This window comes from Taudactylus pleione, unplaced genomic scaffold (assembly GCF_031769625.1).
Source record: "Taudactylus pleione unplaced genomic scaffold, aTauple2 ptg000125l, whole genome shotgun sequence".
NCBI classification, from domain to species: Eukaryota; Metazoa; Chordata; class Amphibia; order Anura; family Myobatrachidae; genus Taudactylus; species Taudactylus pleione.
In genome coordinates this window covers 2,184,416-2,197,794 of record NW_028284527.1, presented here as the reverse complement: position 1 = coordinate 2,197,794, position 13,379 = coordinate 2,184,416, and the positions used below count along the sequence as shown (strand labels likewise).

Below are 13,379 nucleotides of genomic sequence, written 5' to 3'. Positions count from 1 at the left end.
GAGTAACTTTCAGTGCAAAAAGCTCTAGAAGAAGATGCAACCCTCACAGTAATCAGTACATTATTGAGCAGGCATTAGGAAATAAGTCCACTCCAAAAAGGACACAGATGCTTATAAATGAGATGTTAGCATTGAAATGGGATAGCACCCTTGGATAACAGCTGGATGGCAAAGCACATATTCACCTCCAGAGGCAGTCCCAGGACTCCTAAACTGGATCACCAGAGCAGCAACTGAAGATATGTTGATGAAAAGCCTTTTAATGGAGGCAATGAAGATAGCCCAACTGTGTCCTCAGGCGGTGGAAGAGCAGAGTGGGCAGAGACAGGCTGCAGCAAAAGTGGGGTAAGCAACGAAAACAAGAGATATGGTAAGAACTTACCTTTGTTATCTCTGTTTCTACGAAGTCCATAGGGTCCACAGGGTTGACCTTGGGGTATAGCTTGGATCTGGATCCACGGGCACCATACAGTTAAAGCTTTAGCTCCCAGGATGCACTTGGGTCCGTCCTCCTCTATACCCCGCCCCCGGCCACAGGCACCTCAGTTGGTAAGCAGCTAAGGCCGGAGGAGGAGACTAAACAGAGAGAAGGAAAACTGGAACACACAAGAAACCATACTCACAGAAATGGGAGACGGAAAACCGGTGACCAGCCACACAGCCCATATGAAGCCAGGTGCGTCAGGGCGGGCGCCCTGTGGACCCTATGGACTTCGTAGAAACAGAGATAACAAAGGTAAGTTCTTACCATATCTCTTGTTTTCTACTTCAGAGTCCATAGGGGGTCCACAGGGTTGACCTTGGGGATGTCCCAAAGCAGTTCAACTAAGGGCGGGGACGCTCCTGTGCTGAAAGGAGTACCCGGCGCCCAAAGGATGCATCCTGAGAGGCGAAGGTGTCAAACGCATAGAACCTCACAAATGTTTGAATTGAAGACCAAGTGGCCGCCTTACACAGCTGAACAGCGGAGGCGCCACGTCTAGCAGCCCAAGAGGGACCCACAGAACGAGTGGAATGAGCCTTAACAGAGGCTGGCACAGGTAAACCCTCCTGTGCATAAGCCTCACAAATAACGGAACGAAGCCAACGGGCTAACGTTTGCTTGTTGGCAGGCCAACCCCTCTTGTGAAAACCGAAGAGGACAAACAAAGAATCAGACTTCCTAACCGAAGCCGTCCGGTCCACATAGATTCTAAGTGCCCGGACTAGATCTAAGGAAGCCTCACCAGCTGAAAGATCAGGTGACTGAAAAGCTGGCACAACAAGTTCCTGGTTAATGTGGAACTTAGCAACCACTTTAGGCAAAAACTCAGGAAGGGGGGAATTCAGGAAAGTGCCCCCAACTCGGATACCCTCCTGGCCGAAGCAAGAGCCAGGAGAAACACAGTCTTAAGTGTTAACCACTTGAGGTCAACCGACTCAAGAGGCTCAAAAGGAGGTCCCCGCAGGACCCGAAGAACCACAGCCAAGTCCCACGGAGCCACTGGGGGCACAAAGGGAGGCTGGATCCTCAGAACACCTTGGAACAAAGTGTGAACGTCAGGCAGTGTGGCAATCCTTCGTTGGAACCACACTGACAGGGCCGATACATAAACTCTTAGGGAAGCAAGCCGTAAGCCCAGGTCAAGACCCGACTGCAGAAATGCCAAAATCCTAGAAAACTCTGAACACCCGAGGGTCATAGCTTCTAGACTCGCACCACTGAAAGTAAGTGTGCCACACTCTGTGGTAAATCCGTGCAGAGGCAGGTTTACGTGCCCTAAGCATGGTACTGTTGACAGAGCTTGAAAAACCCCGGGACCTTAAGACGGCTGTCTCAAGAGCCACGCCGTCAAAGAGTCGACCCAGATCCGGGTAAAGGCAGAGACCCTGAGACAGCAGATCCCGACGTTGAGGCAGAAGGTACGGAGCGTCTACAGACAGGCCCCTGAGATCGGAGTACCAAGGACGTCTGGGCCAAACTGGAGCCACCAGCAGAAACGTGCCTCCGTCCTGTTAGATCTTTCTGAGTACCTGAGGGAGCAGGGAGACTGGAGGAAACAGATACGCTAGGTGAAACGACCATTTCACTGACAACGCATCCACTAGGCTTGAGCCATATATGGGCAACTTGTAATTGTGACGAGAAGCCATCAGGTCCAATTCCGGCAGTCCCCACCTGTCCACGAGAAGTTGAAACACCTCTGGGTGAAGCGACCATTCCCCGGGATGCACGTCGTGATGGCTGAGGAAGTCTGCCTCCCAATTGAGGACTCCCGGGACGAAGACTGCCGATATTGCTGGAAGGTGGCACTCCGCCCAAGTCAGGATTTGGGACACTTCCAACATCGCAGCTCGACTGCGAGTTCCTCCCTGGTGATTTATGTATGGCACCGTGGTGGCGTTGTCTGATTGCACCTGCACTGCTCTTCCGAGAAGAACGGTGCCTGAGGCCAGAAGAGCACGGTACACTGCCCGCAGCTCTAGAATGTTTATGGGAAGGACGGCCTCCTCCGCCGACCAACGGCCCTGAAGAGACAATGAGCCGGTCACTGCCCCTCAACCCCGGAGACTGGCATCTGTCGTGAGCAGAACCCAGTCCGGAATCCAAAAGGGGCGACCCTGGCCGAGATGAGCTGACTGCAGCCACCACGCCAAGGACTGGCGCACTTCCGGGGACAATACCAGTATCTGGGATCGTATCCGGCGGGACAACCCGTTCCATTCCACAAGAATCTGCCCCGGCAGGGGTCTGGAATGGAACTGGGCGAACTCCACCATGTGGAATGCCGACACCATGGACCCCAGGATTCATTGCCGAAAGTATTGACACCCTGGCACTGCTTAGGCAACCGTGTATCCTCAGTTGTAGGGAGGATACCTTTTCCAGAGTCAAGAAAATCCTTTGTTGACTGGAGTCCAGAAGTGCTCCCAGATGGACCATCCGTTGAGATGGGATCAGAGACGACTTCTTCCAATTTATTAACCACCCATGTGCTTGAAGACAAGCAATTGTCAGGTGGAGATGATGAAGAAGCACCCCCGGGGAGCTCGCCAGCAGCAGCAGATCGTCCAGGTACGGCAGCAACCTTATACCCTGACCCCGAAGGTGGGCAGCCATGACTGCCGTCACCTTGGTGAAAACCCTCGGAGCCATGGAAAGAACGAAAGGCAACGCCCGAAATTGGTAGTGATTGTTTAGGATAGCAAACCTCAGGTACCGCTGATATGCCGGTGCCACGGGCACGTGGAGATAGGCGTCCTGGATATCGAGGGAGACCATGAAGTCCCCCAGTTCCATCGCCAGGATAATGGACCGCAATGTTTCCATCCTGAACTCGGGAACTCTGAGGTACTTGTTCAGAGACCTTAAACTCAGAATAGGGCGATGAGACCCATTGGGTCTCTGCACCAGAAACAGAGATGCGAAGCTTTGGACTCGTCCAGCGAAGGACTCGTGCAAAAAAAATTGGTGGGGCGGCCTGCACCGAAACGACAGGGCGTACCCTTGAGAGACTACTTCTCGAACCCAAGCATCCGTGGTGGTACTGAACCAACACTGGGCGAATCTGAGAAGTCAGCCTCCCACTCTGGGGTCCCCGAGGGAGAGGCCCGTCCCGTCAGGCAGCAGGTTTATCCTCCTGTTTGGAAGAGGGGCGCCAAGCATTCCATATGCTTCTTGAGTTTGGATGAGGCTTTGGTCGCTGAATGTCTCGGGAAGGACTGGCCCTTGGCCTTACCCTGAACCCGAAAGGACCGAACGGCAGTGCTCCTCACCCTAGCCGGCGCAGAAGCCGAAGGGAGGAAAGCCGACTTGGACTTAGCCAAGGTATCCACTATTTTGTCCAAATCTGGACCAAATAGCAAATCTCCATTAAAGGGGAGAGCCTCCAGGCCCTTTTTAGAGTCCGCATCAGCCCTCCGGGACAGCAGCCACAAGGATCTTCGAGCAGACACAGCCGCAGCCGAAACTCTAGAGGTTAACATGCTTGCGTCCAATGACGCTTCCCCAATATAGGAATTGGCATCCCTCATTTGTGCCACTAATGCTCTCTAAACATCCGGAACACCGTCCGTAAGAGAATCCTCCAAGGCTTTGGCCCAGTTCTCAATGGCTTAAACCACGCAGGAAATGGCCATGGACGGGCGCGCCACCGCTCCGGAGAGCGACTTCAAACAAATCTCCACTTTCCTGTCCGTTGGATCCTTTAAAGAGGAAATAGACGGCAATGGTAGCGTAGCGGTTTTAACCAAGCGAGTGACATGTGAATCCACCGCCGGTGGAGTCTCCCATTTCCTGCACTGATCCTCAGGAAAGGGATAATGAGAAGCCAACCCTTTCTGCGGTTGGAATCTCTTTGCTGGGTAATTGCCAGGCCGCCGCCATATGATCCGCCAACTGATCGGACAGAGGGAACACATTAGAAGTAACCTTTGCTTTCCTGAAGTCAGGAAACTTCGACTTAGGGACCGGTGCCTCCTCCTCTATATTGAGAATAGCCCGCACCGACCTAACTAATGCTGGAACATTAATGGAGGACCTAGGCTCAACCTCCTGTCCCACAGCATCCAAATCAGAATCCTCATGGGCCTCTCCATCATCTGAAGAGGGATCCGATTCTGATACCTGCGCAGTGAGTGAACTCACAACAGGCCGCTTAGTCGCCTTCTGTGGCACATCACCCTGCAAAAATGACTGAAAAGCCGAGGATGAAGGCGCCAAACTCTGCACCGAGTAGGAGAGAACATCCACCCAAGGCGGAGGAGCCGACTGAGGGAAGCCCTGAAAAGGCACTACAGACTGTTGTGATACAGGGGGAGGCTGGACATACACAGGCAGCCCCGAAAACTGTCTCACAGTCTGGGCCCTGGAGGGAGACCGCAATACCTGCGGAATATCCGGGGAATGGGAGATAGAGTGCTAGGACAATGCCCCAGAAGGGGTCACTGTAGGGATCGACATCTGCAATAGATGTCAGCACTTGTGAAACATCGCCCAAGGGGGGTCCTGCTGCATAGGGGGTATAGAGGGGCCTGGTGCCAGCTGGCACTGCCCGCAAAGACCATCCTGAGATAAATCCTCCCATTAACACCAGCAGAACAGCGTCTGCAGGAAAGCAACACAGGAGCCCCGGAGTGCTCAGTCTCCTCATCAGACATAATACAGTAATTATACAATAAATACTTATCAGCAGAGGACATACGGTGTTAACACCCTCGCACTCACCAGCATGCAACACAAACAGGCCCAAAAATATGGTACTGTGTAGCACACAACAGTATGTGACTGACCTCACAAATACATGATTTATAAAAGTGAGGTTAATAGAAAAACGCCCCTCCCCCACACACCTTCGGGCTGTAGGAGAAGCAAAGGGATAGATATAAGCTGACAGCAAGTAGAGAATAAGTACAGACAGCAGCACTAGCAAAGTCACATACAATGCAGGAAGATTGTACTTACTGCACCAATCGCTGCCCTCAACCACCCAGATTCAGTGTCTGGGGGGAGTTATAGCGCTGTGTACACTGTCCTTTTGGTGGGGAGAGGTACACAGGGGGACCTGACCATGCACCTGCGTTAGTCGGAGAGCTCTGAGGAGGAGTGGCCAGCAGAGGAGCAGCTCAGCGACGCCAGTACACACGAGAAAAGGCGCGCTGAGCTGAGGGGAGGAGCCGCTAAACCAGGGAAGGCTGCCTCCCCTGGCTAGTATTTAACCCCAGGGATGCCGGTTCCCCTCCGGAACTTATACCCTGGTGGCCCAGCGGAGCGCGGGGTATGCCTGCATGAGGGGGAGCCCGCCGCCGCTACTACCGCCGCCGGTCTGTCCCCAGAGACCGGCGGCAACTGACTGCATTTACCCCCGCGAGCGGCGCTAAGAGCGCTGCTCGCGGCTTACCTGTTCCCCGTAGAGTCCGGCAGCAGTCAGAGGGAGGTCCCGGAGCCATGCTAGGACTAACTCCGGGGTCCCGCTGCAATCGCCAGATCAGTACTGGCGTCGCAGCGCCAGCGGGGTGTTGAAGCGGCAGCATGGACGTCCAGAAGGACAGTCCTATGCTGCCGCATTAAGTGTAAAGCAATAGAGAAAAAAAAAATAAAAAAACTTTTCTTCTATAAAAATAAAGCTATGGGGCTGCTCCTGCAGCCCCACTGCACAGTGCAACCGACTTCGGCCAGCACCAAACTGAAACTGAGGTGCCTGTGGCCGGGGGCGGGGTATAGAGGAGGACGGACCCAAGTGCATCCTGGGAGCTAAAGCTTTAACTGTATGGTGCCCGTGGATCCAGATCCAAGCTATACCCCAAGGTCAACCCTGTGGACCCCCTATGGACCCTGAAGTAGAAAGAAAAATTATTTTGGAAGCAAGAGAGGAAGGTATGGAAGTTCCCACATTAAAAAAAAAAAAAAAAGTAAAGTATATAGTAATGAAGAAAATATCCAAATCCTAGAGGTCTAACTGCTCTTTATGCTCTGGGAAACACATACAATGCCATTTTTGACAGTTAGGCATGAAATGTGGCACTGGCCAGGCCACCTCCAAAAATTCTTATCCAGACAGGACAAAGAAAACGATCATCAGCAATCTTATAGGATCATACCAAGAAAACCATTCATTTAGAAGTACAGTGGCAAGGTATAAGTCATGTGGATGCCATATAAATTTATGTATAGGAAGAGGTTTAGACAAAGTACTGCAATAAATTATGCTCCGTCCATTCCAGATTTCATTAACCAGTATAGAAATGCAAAGGATTAAGTGCTAAATCCATGCAAACGTGACAAAATGGGAAAAGGAAAAAAATAAATAAAGACCTGTGTCAGGACCACACCTTTGAATTCTGTATTTGTGTACATAAAACATAATACACGTTCCTTTCACCATGAACTAGCATGGACTCATTCAGTAGTATAAGAGAGTCAGTCATGTAGCATATGGTAAAAAAGCCAGTTCCCAGTGAATTACACATTTTAGCCATTATTAGCAGCTTTTATAAAAGGTGGTTGGGTTTAGTGTTATCTACAAATATGTATACCTTATTCCATAGGACATGGCAAGATTAATAGAAATATTGAAAAGGAAAGGGTAAACTAATAATCATCAAGGGCAAGGCTAGTAAGACTAATAGTACAAATCTGAAGAACTAAAACGCTAGATAAATAAAGTCTTCTTCTGGCCATACACCAGACCAACTTTCCCCCAACCATACAACTAGTTGGCAGGTTGAAATAAATATCTGGTAATGTATGGGGACAAATAATCAGTCATTAGCTCCCAAAAGCAGGAAAACAGACTGAGACGGTCTTTTAGGCAAGTTAGTAAAATCGGTTTGATTTAACAAACTTGTCTGAATAACAGCTTGTGTCTGTTTTCCTGTGTTTGGGAGAAAATGGCAGATTGTTTGCTCCCATACATTACAGGATTTGCATTCCAACCAGCCAACTAGTTGGATGGTTGGAGGAAAGTTAGTCTGCCGAATGGCCATCTTTAGTTTTCCTTTTTACCAGAGCACCCAATCAAATTAGAGCATTGGTGATCCAATACTACCAATCATATTGATACTAGAATGCTTTAGCCTATTACAGTCAGATCACCTGTGCTTTAGTTTGACTAGGTGCTCTGGCAAAAAGATAAAGAGAATATAGGGTGGCTGTCCCATAAGAAAAAAGTAATGCAGTGGGTGCCCTCCAGAAAAGGTCAGCCACAGATTACCTCTAATGTATAGTCCACACAGGTGGCACTCCATACTCAAACAATGACAATGCAGGAGGTGTGATGAATATCACACCTCCTGCATTGTCATTGTTGGAGTACGGAGTGCCGCCTGTGTGGAATATATTATAAATATTTAAAATATATATATATTACACACACACACACACACACACACTTATAGAAACTTACCAATGTGAGCTCTATCAGAGATTGTAAGTCTTTTTTCCCAACCAGCCAAACCTAAATAAGAGCAAACATGTTAATATAAAAAAGGGAGATAAACAAAATCAGAGAACACAAAACAGTTTGCTTGCCTTGTCCCTTTTTCAAGTTTTTCTCTGCTTCTTCAAATAATCCAGGAAGATGAATTACAACTCCATTCCCTATATAATAGACAACAGAACATTTGAGCATAATGTTATGTTAAAACACTGCATAACAATCTTAAAGTATGTAACCTTTACAGTATCAGTATCCCGACTGCCGAGATAGTGACTACATCCACTTAAGAAGATGCAATAAACACATTTTTCCTTATGAAAGCTACCTAGTAATATCACGAAGTAAAGGAAGCTATGATCAGCCTAATGTCCATGGATATACATTTTTATTTCAATATCCGTGCTGTGTTTATTTTAAATTTATTTTTGGAAGCCAATACTTATTACAATGTTAATTTCTGTCAATTGTACATGTGTTACACATGCCAGTTGCACGCATTTGTAGTGTTTAGTCACAAATGTAGCTGATATGCCATTCTACACATAAGTAGTTGTATAGCACGGATTACTAATCAACAGGTGCATGCTATAATACCAAAACACAGCAAATATGATGGAAAAGGATTTTTTCCACCAGCTGCATTATTTCAGCTATTGTATTTTTGTAATGTCATAAAATCTTTTTCCTCATTTCAAATGTGCAAACAAAAATATAAACAAATGGAGCACCGTCACAATGTAGAGACATTCCAAATAAAATTTCATAAAATTAGAAATGTAATAAATCTTCAGACACATACATACTGCTTTTGCTTCACTTCTATCAATCATCGGTCACACTTTATCTATAGATCAGTCACAGACGGCGCTGTATTCATCTCCCAGCATATGTGGATAAGAACATCTACACGATTTAATTTGGAAGGCCCCTTAAGCACATTTATTGCTAACTTGAATCTGGAGAGACTCCCTGTGGAATTGATTTAATTGGATTTTTGTTCATATTCATTTGTAAGTTCTTTCAAACACCACCTTGGATCCATTTATATACCATCTAACACGTGGTATATAAAAACAAAGAACTCTACTGTGTACAAATCCAAAGACATTGTTGCATATTTATTTAACAGGTTAATGCTGGATTGCTAGTTAGTATATACCAGGAGTCTGGGAACTTTACCTTTTACCCCAAAATATATTTAGATATGCCGATGTTACCCCTTTGATTTGAGAGGAAGGAAATCCTATAGTCGTGCCCCCATAGTAATGACCCTGTAGCAGTGCCCCCATAGTTATGCCTCTGTAGTGCCGCTTGTACTAAACAAAAAAAAAAAACCCACACACTTACCTTAATCCCCGCTTCTGCATCCGCCACCGTACTGTTCTCGGAACCATGGGAGAGACGTCATGATGTCTCTCCCATAGTGCCCATGGAGAGAGCCGGAAGCTGGAGTTCAGAAGAGAACTCCAGCCTCCGGCTAACGCAGCGCTGCAGGGAAGGAGCCGAGCGGCCACTGGTAACAACATCTCAGCGGGCGTCCAGCCTAGAGCCTCCCTGTGGTGCCGGGCTGGAGGTCACCGATGCCGGGTGCAGCGGGTGCGCCGCTGCACCCGGCGCCAGTGACCTCCATTCCTGGGGGTAATGGACGGATAGCCAGGCATGCAATGCTTCATATGCATGCCCGGCTGTCTGTCCATTACCCCCAGGAATTTCAGTTTTACACCAAATGGGGTAATTTACCCGTTCCCCGACCACTGGTATATACTGACCCCATGATACTTTGCTTATGTTTAACATTGTGGTCAGAGACTGCAAATGCGCGTTATAGTGCGCATTTTACCCGGTATTGAGGACCAGGGACTCACTTTTCTAAAATGGGTGGGTCCCTAGGGACACGCTCCTCTGCAACCAATCCCTGGCCTCTCATTAAGGGATTGAAGTGCCTGGCCCGGCTGTAGGCTATAAAAAGCAGAGGGTGGAGTCAGGCCAGCCAGTGACACTACACATTTTATTTGAATTGTCTCTGCGTTGTGACAGCGCTCCATTTGAATATTTGTTTATTGTTGACACTTTTGTGAGGATCAGCTCCTCATTGGTAGCAGCAGTCTGCACAGGGTCTCAACCCCTCACACACTTCCATTTCTGTCTAACGCCCCCCCCAGTGTTTTCTTTGAGTTATTTCAAATGTATCTACCACTTCTATTGGATGTATGTAAATGAAAAACAATGAGAAATAAAAACACTACTATATAGGGTCAGGATACAAATTGTTCTAAGATCAAGGACATACTGTGTTATCTTCCTATTTTAGTACTTCTGCAAGGAAGTGTGTTCTGCACCATCCTGCCACATAGCAACTTAAATGAGGTTTCTTGGAGCACCTCCCTATAAAGTAGGTGAAGTGGTCAGACTACAATGTGCACCAAAGTACCACCAACATAGGTTTGTGCATTGCCTATACAGTGTGTAAGCTTTAGTTAATACAGGCATTAATACGGCTTATATATTTGTTAAGAATTGTGGCAAATTTCTCTGAATGTATAAACCAGAATGTGACAATTCTGACAACCCCCCCCCCCCATATTCTATTTCCCCTTCTGAGCCATATCAGGGCAGATAAAAATATAGACATCTCCATAAATGTATACAAATTTAGTCTCCTCAGAAAATAAAAGTGTAGAAACCTAATGAATGTAGAAGCTCATTGACATTCGGTACAGTGGTGTTATCTCACAAGACGCTGGAATAACAATGTCAATGAGCAAGTACATTTGGAGTAACATTGAGCTCTAACACAACTAACTTTGTGTTAATAAAAAAAAGTCTGTTACAAGAATGAGAGGTGGTAAGAACTGACCTTTGTTATCTCTCTTTCTACAAAGTCCATAGGGTCCACAGGGTGACCTTGGGGTATAGGTGCTGCCGAGTCATCCTGGCACCTTACACAGTAGATTTTTCTTCCCGGGATGCATTTGGGTCTCCCTCTATGCCCCGGCCACGGGCACCTCAGTTTCGTAGCAAGCCGGAGGATAAAAAAGAAAGAAGAATGTCTGGAACACACTAGTATCACATTCTCACACAGAAGGAGATGGAAAATCAGTGACCAGAGCGAAGCCCATCTGAAGCACAAATGCGTGGGGTAGGCGCCCTGTGGCCCCTATGGACTTCGTAGAAAGATAACAAAAGTTATAACCATCTCATTTTCTTCTTCAGGGTCCACAGGGGGTCCACAGGGTGATCTTGGGGGTCCCAAAGCAGTACCCCTCAAGGGTGGGAATTCTCCTGTGCAGAGAGGAGAATCCGCCACCCGAAGGATGCATCCCGAGACACAAAAGGTATCAAATGCATAATACCGTAAAAAAGGTCTGGACAGAGGACCACGTGGCCACCTTACAAAGCTGAACAGCCGAGGCGCCACGGCAAGCTGCCCACGAAGGACCCACAGACCGAGTAAAATGAGCAGTAACAGAGGGCGGCACTGGAAGGCCAACATGAGTGTAAGCCTCAAAGATCGCCATGCGAAGCCACCTAACCAAAGTTTGCTTATTGGCTAGCCATCCCTTCTTGTGGAATCCAGAGGACAAACAAGGAATCTCACTTCTGAAGGGAACTAGTACTGTCCACATAAGATATAAGAAAGGAGAAAAGCGCTCTGTGGAAAAGGGATATATAGATGTAAGAATGTGTAAAGAATTTGGGGTCTGGGTATTGTGATCTTAATGGCTGTATTGTTTGGTGTAAGTGGAGGATCTGAATATTATGGTGAATATATATATATATATATATATATATATATAATTCTCTGTGAAGATAGATGTATGACGTCAAGTAGGCAATAACTTGAGGCTGGTAGTTGATAAATAATTCGGAATTTTGTCCAATGATTATTGTGAATGATGTTTTAATAATTAAAGCAATCAGTCTCTCTGCTTCTGGCAGGTGGGCAACAACTGTAGGCTGGGTGTTGTGAATTGGAAGAGATGATGTAATACAGGCCTTATAGATTGCCAGAGAATAGGACCAACTGTCCTTATGTAATTGGTATATAAAACACTGTCAATCTATCTGGCTATGCAAAACTGTAGGCTGGATGTTGCAATAAGAATTCTGTTTTATGATGAAAGCTGTATGCTGTGGATACCACCTCCTCTGTAGTCAACACCACCTCAAAGATAGGAAACGCAGTATCAGGATGTCTTGTGACACTATAATTGCAGTGTTAGGTAAGTGAGACCTACTTACCCTGGGTGGATGTCTGCTGGTCTGACTCCTCCTTGCGTCCAGGTGGGCTAGGTGCATGTGATCGAGGGATCCATAATTTGGTAGCATACAGATAAGCCAGTAATTGACTAAAACTAATTTATTGAAAATAGAGTTGAACAAATTGACCATACAACGTATAGGTATTGCAATCATATAAAGTCAACAAATGTCAGATAATGTTCCAACGCGTTTCATCCCTAATCTGGGACTTCAAGGGCAAAAGGTCTTTAATGTACCCTACCTTCTATTTATAGAACAGTGATCCTGTAAAGGGCGCCAGCATGCGGTGGTGAGCCGTACTTCCGGGTTCTGTGATGTGCGCTTGTGCACATCGCGCGTCTCTGCACATAGAGGTAACGCTTCAGTGGCAGGATTGTGTCTCCTACTGTGTAGATAAGCGGAGTCCTCCCATAACATGACTGGGTCTTGTGGTGACACTATTGCAGAATGTCTGCATTTATGACGGCGGCCATATTTGGTGTGTTTGAACAGACGGAGACAGGTCATGGCTGTTAGTTGCTATATCACTGATCGCGATGAATAGTAAACAAGGGGCGGGGGGGAAGGGAAAGATACCTATGTGTATAATTAATACATTGATAGGCAGCATAGTAGAATTGGAATCAGATCCAATAATTAAATGATTAAATAAATAAATGAATGCAATAGCAGAGCCCTATTTTATAAAAGAAAATGGGGTGTCCATAATTAATTCTATTAATTACACACCAATAAATGTAGATTAAAATATGATGAAAATGTCATTCTTTGTGTGATCGTAGCTGAGGTAAAGTTATGCCTTAATTTTATAATCAGTATAATGATCGATGAACATGATACATATAAAACAGGTGTAGTTAGGAGATATGGTAGCATGACTGGAGTCAGATCACAGAAAATTGATATAAATAGATGAGAATAGATACAGTCATACAGTTTTAATGTCTTAAAGCTGATATGGATAGATCAATAAAATCATAGTAATATGATGAATTGGTGTGCATATCAATTGAGTTGATGATATGGTCAGTCATCACTGGAAGCCACGGGTTCATCAATACTACCCAGGACACTAATACAAGGGGTAGAATCGCCTATGTGTCTTGATTGAGAAATATATATGTGCTGGTGGAACACACGTCTGATTTTATCGACTTACGGGTCTATATTTAAACCTTCAGGGTGTAATGTTTGCAGATC

General features: G+C 46.6%; 1 protein-coding gene across 1 annotated transcript in view; it reads right to left on the bottom strand.

Moving 5' to 3' along the window:
• Window positions 1-13,379, bottom strand: part of LOC148523896 (adenylosuccinate synthetase isozyme 2) — a 177,522-nt gene that overhangs the window by 138,047 nt on the left and 26,096 nt on the right. The window contains exons 3-4 of the mRNA XM_088472490.1: window positions 8,009-8,077; window positions 7,884-7,934 (exon numbers count right to left, since the gene is read on the bottom strand). Of these exons, the coding sequence (XP_088328616.1) occupies window positions 7,884-7,934; window positions 8,009-8,077 (120 nt within the window). The remainder of the gene's footprint in view (window positions 1-7,883; window positions 7,935-8,008; window positions 8,078-13,379) is intronic.